The sequence below is a fragment of the Rhineura floridana genome, chromosome 5, assembly GCF_030035675.1.
Source record: "Rhineura floridana isolate rRhiFlo1 chromosome 5, rRhiFlo1.hap2, whole genome shotgun sequence".
Lineage (NCBI taxonomy): Eukaryota > Metazoa > Chordata > Lepidosauria > Squamata > Rhineuridae > Rhineura > Rhineura floridana.
In genome coordinates this window covers 131,539,137-131,552,460 of record NC_084484.1, presented here as the reverse complement: position 1 = coordinate 131,552,460, position 13,324 = coordinate 131,539,137, and the positions used below count along the sequence as shown (strand labels likewise).

The 13,324-nt window shown below is 41.8% G+C and overlaps 1 protein-coding gene across 2 annotated transcripts; it reads left to right on the top strand.

Annotated features, from left to right (window-relative positions):
- Positions 1-12,879, top strand: C5H3orf38 (chromosome 5 C3orf38 homolog). 2 transcript variants are annotated; one of them, XM_061628072.1, is made up of 4 exons: positions 1-516; positions 2,928-3,148; positions 6,113-6,346; positions 10,661-12,879. In XM_061628072.1, the coding sequence occupies exons 1-4, from the start codon at positions 378-380 to the stop codon at positions 10,895-10,897; spliced, it is 831 nt and encodes a 276-aa protein (XP_061484056.1). In that variant the 5' UTR covers positions 1-377; the 3' UTR covers positions 10,898-12,879. The 2 variants fall into 2 exon arrangements, with proteins under 2 accessions (XP_061484056.1, XP_061484055.1); XM_061628071.1 differs by lacking the exon at positions 10,661-12,879 and having other exon boundaries at positions 35-516; positions 6,113-7,777.
- Positions 12,880-13,324: the final 445 nt, after the last annotated feature.

Here is a 13,324-nt window from a genome sequence, read left to right as displayed (position 1 = left end):
TTCTTAATTTAGAAAAATGGGTTGAGAGTTCCTCGAAACATTCCCTTCCGACGCCAAAAACTGTCCCTAGGACAACGTCACACTGAAGTCACTACGGGGAGCGCACAAGCTACACCAGAAGGGATCTGGGAAGCCGACGGAACAATATACGCCGTACCCGTTCTAAGCCGAACGGCTTTAGGCCGCACTCCTATCGCGACGAATTAACGAGTTGCCAAAGTGCAGTGGGCAGGGTGGAAGCTGGTTAGAGTAACGCATAAGAGGCGGAAGCGCGTTGCCGCGCCTTGTGCCGTTCGGTTGCCAGGGTTTCGGGGGGGGGTGGTGGTGGCCTGAGCTCCCGGTCTCGCGCTCCAAGAAGTAACGCCCCGATCATCACCATGGCTTCGGCTGGGGCGGGGTTGACCGAGCGCGAGCGGGACGGCTGCCGGGAGCTGTTGGAACTGCTCCATACCGACGACCTGCTGGCGCTGACGGACACGGTGACCAACCGCCTTGTGCACCCAGACAATCGCCAAGGTATGTGGAAGGGCCTGTAGTGGGGGCGGGGAAGGAATGGAAAAGGTAGAGGTCTAGTAGTCGCCTTCTGGCCCTTGAGGTCGAACTCCTGAGTCGCTACAGTGGACTGGAACCGCCTAGTTCAGCCAAGTAAATGCAGAGATCTGACAAGAGGGCCCATCGTCCTGCTGTGACAATGTGTCCTTAAGCTGTTCTTCCTTTACTGGGGCTGTGGGCTAGAAGCCGTTTCCTAATGGCTCGCCTCATTTGAAAGCAGCTGTAATGCTGTTAACCAGGTGCTATAGACCTCAGCGCGTTGAAGCATGAGGCACCGAACGATTTTTTGTGCTGCCTTCTTTTTTCCCTCCCCTTCAAACAGATCCTCCCGTAGTGTTGCCAAGCTGCTTTTGAAATATCATTAAAGTTTAACATGTGTTCTCCCATACTGAACCGGGGGGGGGTCCCCGGGGGGGTCCCCGGGGGGGTCCCCTGCTCCTGTTTGCAGAAAAACAAGCCCCAAACATGTGCTGGTGTGGTCTACAACGTCTACCAAAGGCTTGACTGTGTTAAAAATATATGCAGTGGATCACCATTTAAAAGATACTGTTTTTGTTCAGTTTTGGTATTTATAAAAGACAGGATGAGGCCAACAGAGAAGGGAAGGTAGGTTTGTGGGTTGTTGGGGTTTTTGTTTGCTTTTAGTATTTTTTATTTTTTTAAAAAGAAGTTTGTATTTTCTGTTTCTCTTTGTAACTTTGAATGTTTCTTAAACACTGTCAGGATTTTTTTTAAGTGCAGAAGTTTGTATGCTGTTTTGCTGCAGCAAGTTCTCCTGTTACAGAAACAAACTGATATTCTGCTTAAAGTGTGACTTGTCTCTTTGACACATGGAAGTACAGCTAAAACAGCAAGCAGAGTTCGACTGGCATGCACACACCCCTTTTTTGGGCTTCCATTTTGTACTATTTTAAGAGGGCATCATTGCAAAAGTATTGTGTGCATGAATGCTTCAACCTTAAAAAATCCTGTGAGGATTCCAACTGCCATCAAGTCTGAGGGAAGAAATTTTTAACAGAAACAGCCAGACCTTCTGGCCCAGAGTTTGTCTTCCTTCTCTTCCAGATGTGACTGTGTGGAGGGAAATTTTTCTAGGGAGGGATTGCTTTCGTAGACAAATAGAATCTACATTTTGTAAGCTATTAAGACCCTCTGTGGCGCAGAGTGGTAAGCAGCGGTAACGCAGCTGAAGCTCTGCTCACGGCCGGAGTTCGATTCCAATGGAAGGAGGAAGTCGAATCTCCGGTAAAAGGGGTCGAGGTCCACTCAGCCTTCCATCCATCCATGGTCGGTAAAATGAGTACCTGGCATATGCTGGGGGGTAAAGAAAGGCCGGGGAAGGAACTGGCAATCCCACCCCATATATACAGTCTGCCTAGTAAATGTTGCAAGATGTCATCCTAAGAGTCGGAAACGACTCGCACTACAAGTGCGGGGACACCTTTACCTTTAATTGCTCAAAAACATCCTTTGAGGGGTGTAACGATCCCACAGCTGCCTCTACCTGTGATACTCTCACCAGGGCCACCACCTGTCAGGATCTCGGTTTTTATTTGTTCTCTCACACACTCTAGCACAGATCTCACAAGATCCCACTGCTAGGCAACACTACCAGCCACTTCCTGTAAATAATACTGCCTGAGACTTCGCCTTTAGTTTCCTTCTGGCTTCTTGTTACTATGTGTCTGAGTGCCCTTGCAGACCGCAACCCCACTGTACTTTGTCTATAAGGTATACAGCCCTGGGTTGCTCTATATGCTTGATGATGTTACAAGATCTCTCTCTTCACAGCTGCCACCATTTGATACTGTTTCCCTCCAGCCTTTGGTATTACCCTGCCCACCCTTCTGGTCTGTATCAACCCCAGCCAAGGATCAGGCTTTTCGTAAACCAATAAAATATTTATTTATAAACACCAGGAAATAACAAGATTATGTAAGGTAGATTTAAGAAGCATATGGTTCCATACAATGTTTCTGGTCATATATAATTTGCCTAAATAATCAGCCAAATACAATCCAAGCCTCCCTCAGAACTCTGCCAACCAACTCATCCAAATAACTCTCCACTAACGACTCTCACAATTCCCCAACAACTCCCCCAGACTCAACTGTCATCCTCTCATTTATACCTTCAGCCATTCAAATACTCAGCCAATCATCATACAGAATTCTAGCCCGTGTACTCCCCCCTCTCACTCAGTCACTGTATATCACATAATAAACCCGCACTTACCATATTTACAGATATTAAAATACAGGGACATCACAAGGGGTTTCAGGTGATTTACCTTAATACTCAAGTTCCAATTTTCTCTTGCAAGGGAACCATTGGGTTCAAGCAACATCTCTGTTTCTGATTTTCTTTATTTCCAGAAGCCATACATGCCATCTTACTATACAGTCAAAGTGCTGAAGAGCTGTTGAAGAGAAAGAAGGTATTTCGAGAGATAATCTTCAAGTATTTGGCAGCCAAAGGAGTTATAGTACCACCTTCTTCTGAAAAGCACCAACTTGTTGATCGTGCAAAGCAGTACTGGTGTGAACAGCTGAAAGATTATGCCCCAGAGCAAAAATTTGCTAAGCCTGATGTACAGGTAAGGTTTATGGTTGCAAATGTTTAAGAATTTCAGTGAATTCCTTTCAGTAACTAGCTGCTTGTTTACATTTGTGTTTGCACTTTTCTGCTATGGACTAGCATGGGGCATATCCTCTGTTAGAAGTATGTAGTGTGGTAAGAATTTTTGTGTAGCAGAACTATAGGACATTCCTGTCTCTGTCCCTCACATTGTTGCTGTTTTGAAGATGGTAGAATAATTAGTTTCCAAACGAGAGGCATCTGTAAGTGTTTCCCACAGAAAGTTGACAGATGTTGGAAGCCCTTTATAGAAACATCTATGCTTTAGGGTAGGGATGGGGGAACCTGTGGCCCTCCAGAAGTTGTTAAATTCCAGCTCTCTTCATCTCCTGCCAGCTCCCACAACATCTGGAGGGCTACACATTCCCCACTACTCACTCCGAGGTTCAGCCGTGCAGAAGAGCTATCCGAGCATTTTCACAGTTACTGGTAAAGCTGATCTCAGTTGGAGTCCTCTTTGTTCATTTACAAATACTGACTTCTTGGTGGCTTTCAGTAGTTTTTCAAGTAAATATACAGGTATCAATAAGTATTTTTTGATGCCTACAAATACTTGGAAGTAGCTCTTTCTCCTCCTGTTGGAGAAGTATTGTGAGACAGATGCTGAGAAATTGTGAACTGAGTTCATGCATTAGGCTTGCAATGTTTTAGTACTTTAGCAACCTTACAGAAATGAAAAGAAGCAGTTATCCTATTACTTTGGGGGACATCACAGTTTACTGATTATGGTTTAACACCACTCTTCAACTAATAAGGCTCCTAGAGTAACTTACATAGAAACAATACAATACAGTTGAATTAAGCTTTAGAAAAAGTCCCCTGCTTTTTACCCTTTAATTAAAGCTTCTATCCTGCCCTTCCTCCCAGAAGAAGCCAAAGGTGGCAAACAAAGAACAAAACACTAAAAAATCTTAAAACATCTCAAAAACAAAAATCTTAAAAACATTTTAAAAATAAATCATCTTAAAAAGAAATCCCTACACAGACGCAGACTGGGATAAGATCTCTACTTAAAAGGCTTGTGGAAAAAGGAAGGTCTTCAATAGACACTAAAAAGATAACAGAGATTGGGCATGTCTCATATTTTAGGGGAGGGAATTCCAAAGGGTAAGTGCCACAACACTAAAGGTCTGCTTCCTATGTTGTATGGAACAGACCTCCTGACAAGATGGTATTTGCAGGAGGCCCTCACCTGCAGAGCGCAGTGATCGACTGGGTATATAAGGGGTAACAAGGTGTTTCAGGTATCCTAATGCCAAGCTGTATAGGCCTTTGTTACCAAAACCAGCACCTTGAACTTGGCCCAGCATCTAATGGGCAGCCAGTACAATTCTTTCAGCAGCGGCATAAGTTGTTGGTGATACCCTGTTCCAGTGAGCAGTCGTGCCCCTGCATTTTGCACCAGCTGCAGCTTCCGGACCAACCTCAAGGGCAGCCCCACATAGAGCTCATTACAGCAATCCACCCTGAAGGTTACTAGTACATGGACAACAGTGGTTAGGCTACCCTGATCCGGAAATGGCAGCAGCTGTCTTACCAACTGAAGTTTGACATACATGATAAGGCACTGGACTCCTGCAGCACTGTGTTCCATATTTTTAACTGTGACCTTTGACAGTATGGAATGCTTGCAAAAAAAGTCTTTTTTTCAAAATTAGATTTTCCTGTTTATTTGGGGGGTGGAATTCTTCATATCTTTTGCAGTGGCTTTAGTGCTGTGAAAGGGGAACTACATTAGCACATTTGGAAAACTCAGCACTTTGTGTTTTCAGAGCAGTGGGAACCTCACTGGGTCTGGCTGTGCAGAATTCACTATATCTTCTCGTTACTACCACTTCCTAATTTTCAGAGTTAAGGGGTTGATTCAGTTCATCCAGTTATAGTCTCTGTTTGAAAAATTCCCACTATAACAGTCTGGTGAAGGGTTTTTAGAGGTATGTATACATCTTACTAGGAGTCTTATTTTGTGTGGAAGTGACCAAAATATCTCAAATAGATGTCCATGTCATGGGAAAATCATATCCGATTTGGATAGATGGAACATTGGTGGTAGAAGTCTTGGTGACTGGATACCAGACTTGTTCCAAATTATATTTCTGAGCTTTTTTTATTTGTCTTTAACTTGAGCTTGGTTGGAAATCTTCACAAATGCAGTGATATGCTATCTGATTCTCATGATATGATCTATACAAGGCAAAAAGGAGCCAAACTGGTTGAAAAGCAGCATACATGGTTCTTGCTCTCCTCTATTTTATCCTCACAACAACCCTGTGAGATAAGGAAGACTGAGAGAAGGTGACTGACTCAAGGCCACCCACTGAGCTTCTTGGTTCAGTTGGGGATTTGAACATTGGTGTTTAAGGTCCAAGACTGACACTCTAACCACTATATAATAAAATCCAAATCTAGAGCTTGTTTGGGTCCTATACTATGACAGACGAGGAGCTGTGTCTAACACTGCACAAGTGGACTTCTGCTAGCATAGCAGGATTTCGCCTTCTTCTCATCCCTCATGTGCCCCCCCATATTGTGCTGTGGAACCCTCAAGCAGACTTGAAGGGTGCAGTGGGGGCTGCAAGGGGGAGGAGAGGAAAGGGAAGTCCTGCTGTGTGAGCAGTTCACTTGTGCAGCATTTGATACACCCAAGGCTAATAAATTATGCTGGTTTGCATGAAACAGAAATATACACTTATTAATAAAGTGGATCCAAATAAAGTGACTACACCATGCATCTTTAGACAACCACTTCATTTGGTATGCACAATTTTAAATACTTTCAAAGGAAAGATTACACCTGTCTTCACTGTTGCCTTCCCTGTGGCATTCATAGGAACTATTTCATCTTTGCTGAATGCTACTGTATGGAAACCATCAAGTACATTTTGTTGCTACTTAAAGTAAAAGTCCTGGCTTTGTTTTTCAGAAATCTGAAGAGGGAGGGAAGCAAGGAGGAGACAAACAAGATGATGACAAAGGGTGTCACAGTCTGGGAGAGGAATTTTGTCAGTGGTTCTTTGGAATTCTGAACTCTCAGAACCCATTAGTTGGAGAACCACATGAAGAATGGGGGCCACAACATTTTTGGGATGATGTAATCTTAAAGTTTTGCTACAACACTTCAGAACAAAACATAGAAGAGTACTTTGGTGCAGAATTGGTGAGTCTTCGATTACTGTCATTAGTGAAAGAAGAATACCTCTTCCTGAACCCCAACTTGAATGCTGGTGGCCTGAAGTGCACAGTTACACGACATGGGTTAGTTGTTGTGGCAGTAGCTGGCACAGTTCATAGAAATACTTGTTGCATGGGCATCTTTGAACAAATCTTTGGACTCATCCGCTGCCCATTTACGGAGAATACGTGGAAAATCAAGTTTGTGAATCTAAAGATTGTTGGCCGGAATGCCCTGGAACCTGAGACCCATTTAGAAAGACCTTGCATAAAATATGAGCAAGAAGACCTCCAGGAATTCTATGTTTCCAAGGAGCTTGCCTTGGTGGACTCTCAAAAATTCTGAGCGCTCTGCAGAATGAACGAGAAACTTTTGTGGGCCTCGGAAAATACAACACATGAGCATTCAAATAAGTTGTTTGCTTCTGTTTCTGGAGTCAGACATTCTGCTTGGATGGCAAACCAAAGTACTGCTTAAACAAAGGGTTGGCAACTAGTCTTTGTTTGCTGAATCAAGTCCTCTGAAGTTACAATCTGGTACATGATTTGCCAATTCAGAAGAGAAGGGAGGAATGGTGAGACGATTCTCAGATTCTCTTCCTCTTGCTGCTCTTTCTCCTGCCTTCCCTTTATCCTACTGTGAGACATGGGGAGGTAAGCAGAAAGAAGCAAGCACAAATGAGAAGAATGCAAAACTAGGGAAGAAGCATCATTATTTTGACTGTAGCTTCCTGATAATCTCTTGGAAGTGGGGATGGGGTGAGGGGAGATGGATCAATAAGGAATCGCCTTATTGCCAAAGATTACATAACACAAGTCACTGGGTCTATGAGGGTCTCTTATCATAGGGTACTTCTCTCACTTTAAAGACACCCTAACAATGGCAAAGACACCATTCGTGTACTACTAGTTGAAAATTGTTTCTGTTGCTTTTTTTAGTTTGCACTTGTCACTTAATAGTTTTTATGTAAAAGAAACTAAGTTAAAATTAAAATGTTGATCTCAATGCAGTTTGCTAAGTTAAAGAAATAATTTAACAAACTCACAAAAATTTCACATGAATTCTAAATCTCAGGGTTGTACAAAACAAAGTGTTTAATTTGCAGATGGTATATCATGTTTATGATTTTATTAAACTGGATGCAACGTAGGAGCTTTACAGTATGACATATATTTAGTCCTTTGTCTAAAATTGTAGCTGCAGTGCTAAATTTAAGAGATTTACATTGGTAAGTTGTTAAAACAGTCTAATTTCACTTTTCTGTGGTGAATTTTGAAATTGTTTTATCTATCCCATTACACAAGTTCTTGTGTCTAACAAGTTCTTTGTGTGACTATTTACATAGCAACATGGATACTAAAGACATGCAGCTGTGAAACTGAGAAAACATGAATCTGATTTGAGATAACTATGAAATTGCTTCTGCTTTTATTCATTTTGAATTTTTTGTTTAACTCAATGCACGCTCCAGTCCTGAAACTAACTGGATGACAGCCAACATTAGTCCTACTCAAGAGTAGACCATTGAAATCCGTGGGCATAGGGCACTGCTTTCAATGGATCTGCTCTGAGTATGACTGACTTTCATTGTTTTTCCAGTAATTTTCAAGTAGCTTCCTTATTACTTGAGATTATTGTGGAAGATTAGTGGGGATTACAATACTGACTTTTAGCAATAAGACTTTAATACTTAGATTTTTGTTAAAATCTACTATTTTTACAAATGAATGGCAGCATTTGAAAATCCTGAAATTTTCTGAACTGTTTTTGAAATTATACAGCAAAGACTTTTTTGCTTTGCCTTTTGCAGAAAGAAGCTCCTTTTCCAAACAAAAGAAAATTAACAGCCATCCTTGAAACTAAAAATGTAAACTGCATATACAGTTGACAAAATTAAAAAAATGCTTGTTAAATCAGATGGACATTTCATTTTGTAAAAAGGTTTTGTAAGGCCAGTATAATATGTAGTTGTGCTTTGCTATCATTAACAATGCAGGGAAAACGGAAGACATATTCTCATTTATTAGAAATCACACATCATTTAAAAGGGCCAGAATTCACATGCCACTTAATTAATTACAGTTAGAAATAATGGTTGTCAACTTTTTTCCTAAACAGACTCCTGTGTCTTTATTGGGGTTGCCAGCTTTTACTGGCTGCCACTGCTGCTTTGCCTTTAACAATGGGCGGCATTAGCTAGTAGTTATGTTGGTTACCATGTCTTACAATTACCGTGGCTGATTTCTGAATGATGTATGGTTGTAAAAGGTGGAGGAGCAGGCCTGACTGGGGGTTTTCAGGTCAGTTGACAAGCCTAGCCTTTAAAGGTTGTAATAGAAACATATGCAATTCAGCCGATAAAACACACACAATCACATACTTGTCCCCTAAAATTTATCCTGTGCCTTCAAAAGCTGCCCATCAGCAATCCAGCTGCTGTGCACCTCAGATATTTCCCCCTCCGTCCCCCATGTCTGTCAAACTATTTTTACTCCTATGATTTCTCCCCATGTCTTTTCACACCTAACTTCTAATCTCTTTACCTGCCTGGACTCTTGAAGGTTGAGACCTTTACTTTAATAACTCTCTCAAACCTCCTCCACTCCCCACCCTCCTTTTCTATCCCTCACACAGCCACACTTACGTTCCAACTGACCCTCTCTACTGCTCCACCCAGCATTCCATTCAACCCCTCCCCCTTAATCTCTCACAACAGGTTTGTGCTGAGCATGGACTAACATTGGCCACATACACACACACAAACAAAATGATCTGCAAACATGTTAATATAACTGACACATAATGGCCCATACCAGACACTCTCTTTGACCGAACACACTAAAATTGTGTGCCAAAGATGTAGAAATCATTCCTCCAAAACCAATAAAGTCTATGGAAGAAAAATGCACACCAAAAATCTCTCATTAAATGTTTTACTCATTCAAAATAATCAATTTCTTATTCTTTCTACCCCAAATTCAGCATGAACCAACCTCAGATGTATCTCTCATACCCTCTACATTTCAAATAAAAAAAATGGTTCAATGAACTGACTATAAGCTTTAGGACCTGCTCCCCTCATCCAATTTCTCATAATAGTGGAATGGGATTCAGCCAGCTCTCCCTTAACATAGGGCCACAACTGTAGCCCTGTAATAGCATTGCTTGATTAGTGTTCATCCCTAACATGTCTACTCAGAAGTAAGTCACTGAATTCACAGGCATACTCCCAGGTAAGTAGGGTTAGGATTACAGCCTGCCTTATAAGCAAGTGAAAATTCAGAGCTGCAAGACTGACCACCCAAACACCTGCACCTCAACTGATTCTGTAGGAATTTCTGTGGAATGTGGAAGTTCCAGTTTCACCAGTGAGGCACATAAGAGTTCCCAGTCAGTTGAATGAGTTGCTGATCAGTCAGCACAGCATGAAATCCAGGGCATAATTCAACCAGAGAAGAGGTAGTAAAAGTCTTGCGGAAAGCAGGGGCTGATTATGCTGAGTGATCAAGGGTTTATCATGAGATTGGTGCCATCTAGAGGCATTTTATATATATGTTGCATTTGAATATCTTTTTTTTTTTTGTGAGACTTTGGGCAAATGTTTTACCATACCTTGATTAAAATTTGGTAAAGATATCCAGGTCCGAATAAAATTGGCTCAGGGGTTGGATCTGGTTCATGGACCACGGGCTGGGCATTACCAGGTGAAGCAGAAGTTGGGGACTGCAGCCTTCCTTGATTTCCTCCCGCCCCAGCCCTTTGTTTCTGGAATCTTTGTTTCTGCTGCCATAGATACCATGTTAATTTTGTCTGTTTATTTTGTAAAAGCAGAAATGAAACAGCTACGTGATCCATTTCTGGGGGTTTTCCTTGTTCCCTTCTTCAAACTGCATTAACTTTCTTGGGTGGGGAGTAGTGTGTAGGTGTGGTTGCACAAATATAGTGTTGGCAGGGGGAGATGCAGACTGCAATTCCTTGCAGAGCAAATTTTATGAACCAGAAACACACACTGGTATGCTCAAAATAAAAGGCAGCAAGAATGCTGGTCTGGATAGCAACAAAATGAAACTTGTCTGTGATTCACATGCCACTGCAGGAAGATTGCATGTGATTTCTGTTACAGTGATTACATAATACTGCTCTGTGTTCTAACCAGAACCAATAGGTGAGGAAGGCTTCTGTTATCAAAATGTGTCATCGTGTATTTAACCTTTCAAAACTGTAAGAGCTACTGATTTGACATACAAGTGGGTGTTTTACTGCATAGCCTGCTCTTAATGGACTGTTTATTGTGATTAGGATCTTGAAGCAGAGAAAAAACTACAAGATTTCCCCCACTGGCAGAGAGGAAGACAACCTGTCAGCATTGGGTCAGCTGCCAGAGATGTGACTACAAGGAGAGGTTGTGAAGCTGACTTACTCTCGCTTTACTCAGCAACACTAGAGGGGAAGGAGAAAACTGCTGCCTTCACACTCGGACCTTCGCAGAGAGAGAGAGAGAGAGAGATACTGGCCCAATGTCTCAGTAGGATTTGAACCCAAGACATCTATCTAATATTTTATATTGTGCTATTACCAGTCAGTGTGGGACCATCTCATCTTACAGTGCTGCCTTTCTGGAAAACTGGCTGCAAAGTAAGCCAGTCTTACAAACCACCTTGTTGTGCCATCACCTCTATGGATTGATGGTGTGAGGGAGTTTGTTTCCTTCCTTGGGATTCCAAAAGCTGGTGCAGAAGGACTAACACCTGCATTTCCTCAATGGGTGGTAATGTATGGATCCCAAGGACAAGAGGGGAGCCTTAAGCTAATATCCGATATGTCAGGTGTGGAGAGCCTTTGGCTCTCCAGATGTTGCAGAATTGCAGCTCTCATCATGCCTCACCATTGGTCATGCTTGCTGGGACTGATGGGAGTTGTAGTTCAGCAAGCACTGAAGGGCCAAAGGTTCTCCACACCTCCAAATATATAATTTCAAGCAATCAAAATGTTCCAGTGCACTCTAGGTAAAGTCATGGGCTTGCTTTGGTGTGGAGTTATTATCTACCCGTATATTGCCAAGTCTTGTTAAATTTAGTGTGCTGAAATGAATGGGAGGAAAACTAACTAAAGGGGGGGCGGAAAGAGATGTGATGTGTAGAAAAGCATAAAGCTTCTCTTTGGAAGCCAAAAACTGCTGGTGTTGCCTCAGCTCATCAATAAGGCAAAGGCTGAATATTTCCTCTGGCCCAATTACCTCTATCAAATGGAACAGTTGGAGACAATCCACTTGGCATTGGTAAAAATGTGAACTCATCCTTGCTTTTTTCCAAAATCTGCTCCTCTCCCAAGCTGGTCAATAATGTCAAGTTGTGATATAAAACAAAGTTTAAAAAAAGCCTGCCTTGTTGCTGGGGTCATGCAGGGAAATGTTATCCTTGACAGCTGTCGGAGAGAGGGCTGGCTGGCTGGTTGGCTGGCTAGCAACAGAATTTCAACTGACTTGTTAACAAACACATTTCTGAGAGTAAGGATCCCTGTAGGCTTAGGAGCTTATCATGGAATATAGAGCACTGCTCTGGCAAAAGAATAGCTGTCTTCACCTGACTGCAAATCTTCACAATCATGTTGAGAGTGAGAATGAAAGAGGAATTGGTTTCTTTCAGCACCTGTCTCTCTGCCTTTACATCATCTCCAATGAGTTATTTATTCTGCAGCTTACAGAATGATACAATAATCGTAACAAATCACTTTCATTAAGTTAAAGGTAGCAGGAAATATTTCCTGAGCGGTAATTCAGTTTACTGCCAGGCTTAGAACTGGTTCACACATTCACATGCACATCCCTTGATGATCTGATTACTTGACACGTGGCCAAATATGTGGATTACTTCTACTGAAAAGTGCTTAACATGGTGATGAAGAAGTGCAATCCATGGTGGATACTCTGTGATGGCTCATTAAATAAATTAGAAGCAGGAAACCGATCAGAAAGATGCTTGGACAGTCTGATGCCAATCACAGAGTGAAAGAACTTTAGAAGTTCTTTCTGTGTGTCTCCACTGCTCTTTATGTACAATAGATAGAATTGGTTATGGCACATACATCAAAGAGTACTTGAATTCAAGTCAAGATTAAGTTTTAGGACATCACTATGTCATATGAGGTGATCCTGCCCTAAAATTATATTTTGATTGGGGTCTGTCAGCTGTATTAATGTGATTTTCAAGGTTCAAAGGCATCAACATCTGGTAAAATTGTGTTCTAACACTATGGACCCTGGTGGAGGGACAGCATAACTAGCTTCTCTGTGCATTTATTTCCTCTAACTAAAGTCAGTTAAACTCCTTAAACTCTAGTACTGGAAAGAGCAATCATTCTCTCCAATTGTGCAGTGGTTGACTTCGCTAGCAGCATACGAGAAAGTGACGTTTTATAAACGGAAACAGGACAGGAAACTATTAGACATACTGTGTTCCTCTCTTTTTTATGTATTGTTTTTCTGTGTAAATATACAAAATGTTGAAAAACTCAGTAAAAAAACCCTATAAATGTGTGGTTGTGTGGTTAATGGTTATGTGTAGCTTATAGGATACCCTCCCATTTTATTTTATTTTTACATTATTGTCCATCCTGACCGCACCAAATCAAAGAGTAGCTTGATATAGCTAAATATCACACTTAGCCAAGACCTCAGTATTATTTTTTTTTAAAGAAACTAAATGGAAATGGATGTTGCTCTCTCTCTCACACACACAGACACACCTTCACAAGCACAAGCCTCCATTTTGCCTATTGTGAAACATGATAGCTGGTAATGTTTGCTCTTGTGCTCATGCACAATTCTGGTTCATTTTTAAAAGGTGCATGTGCACAGATACAGAGATACCTGTGTGCATGCCTAGAACAAACATGGTAGTGAACAGCAGCAAGCAAAGCAGCATACCGGGGAGGGACAAAAAACAAAAAGTCCAAATAAATTTC

What these genes read in the sequence shown, in the direction of transcription:
- C5H3orf38 (XM_061628071.1), top strand. Translation starts at nt 378, where the DNA reads ATGGCTTCGGCTGGGGCGGGGTTGACCGAGCGCGAGCGGGACGGCTGC. An exon ending in GCACCCAGACAATCGCCAAG is followed by an intron (nt 517 to 2,927) that starts GTATGTGGAAGG and finishes CTTTATTTCCAG; the next exon opens with AAGCCATACATGCCATCTTA. An exon ending in TTGCTAAGCCTGATGTACAG is followed by an intron (nt 3,149 to 6,112) that starts GTAAGGTTTATG and finishes TTTGTTTTTCAG; the next exon opens with AAATCTGAAGAGGGAGGGAA.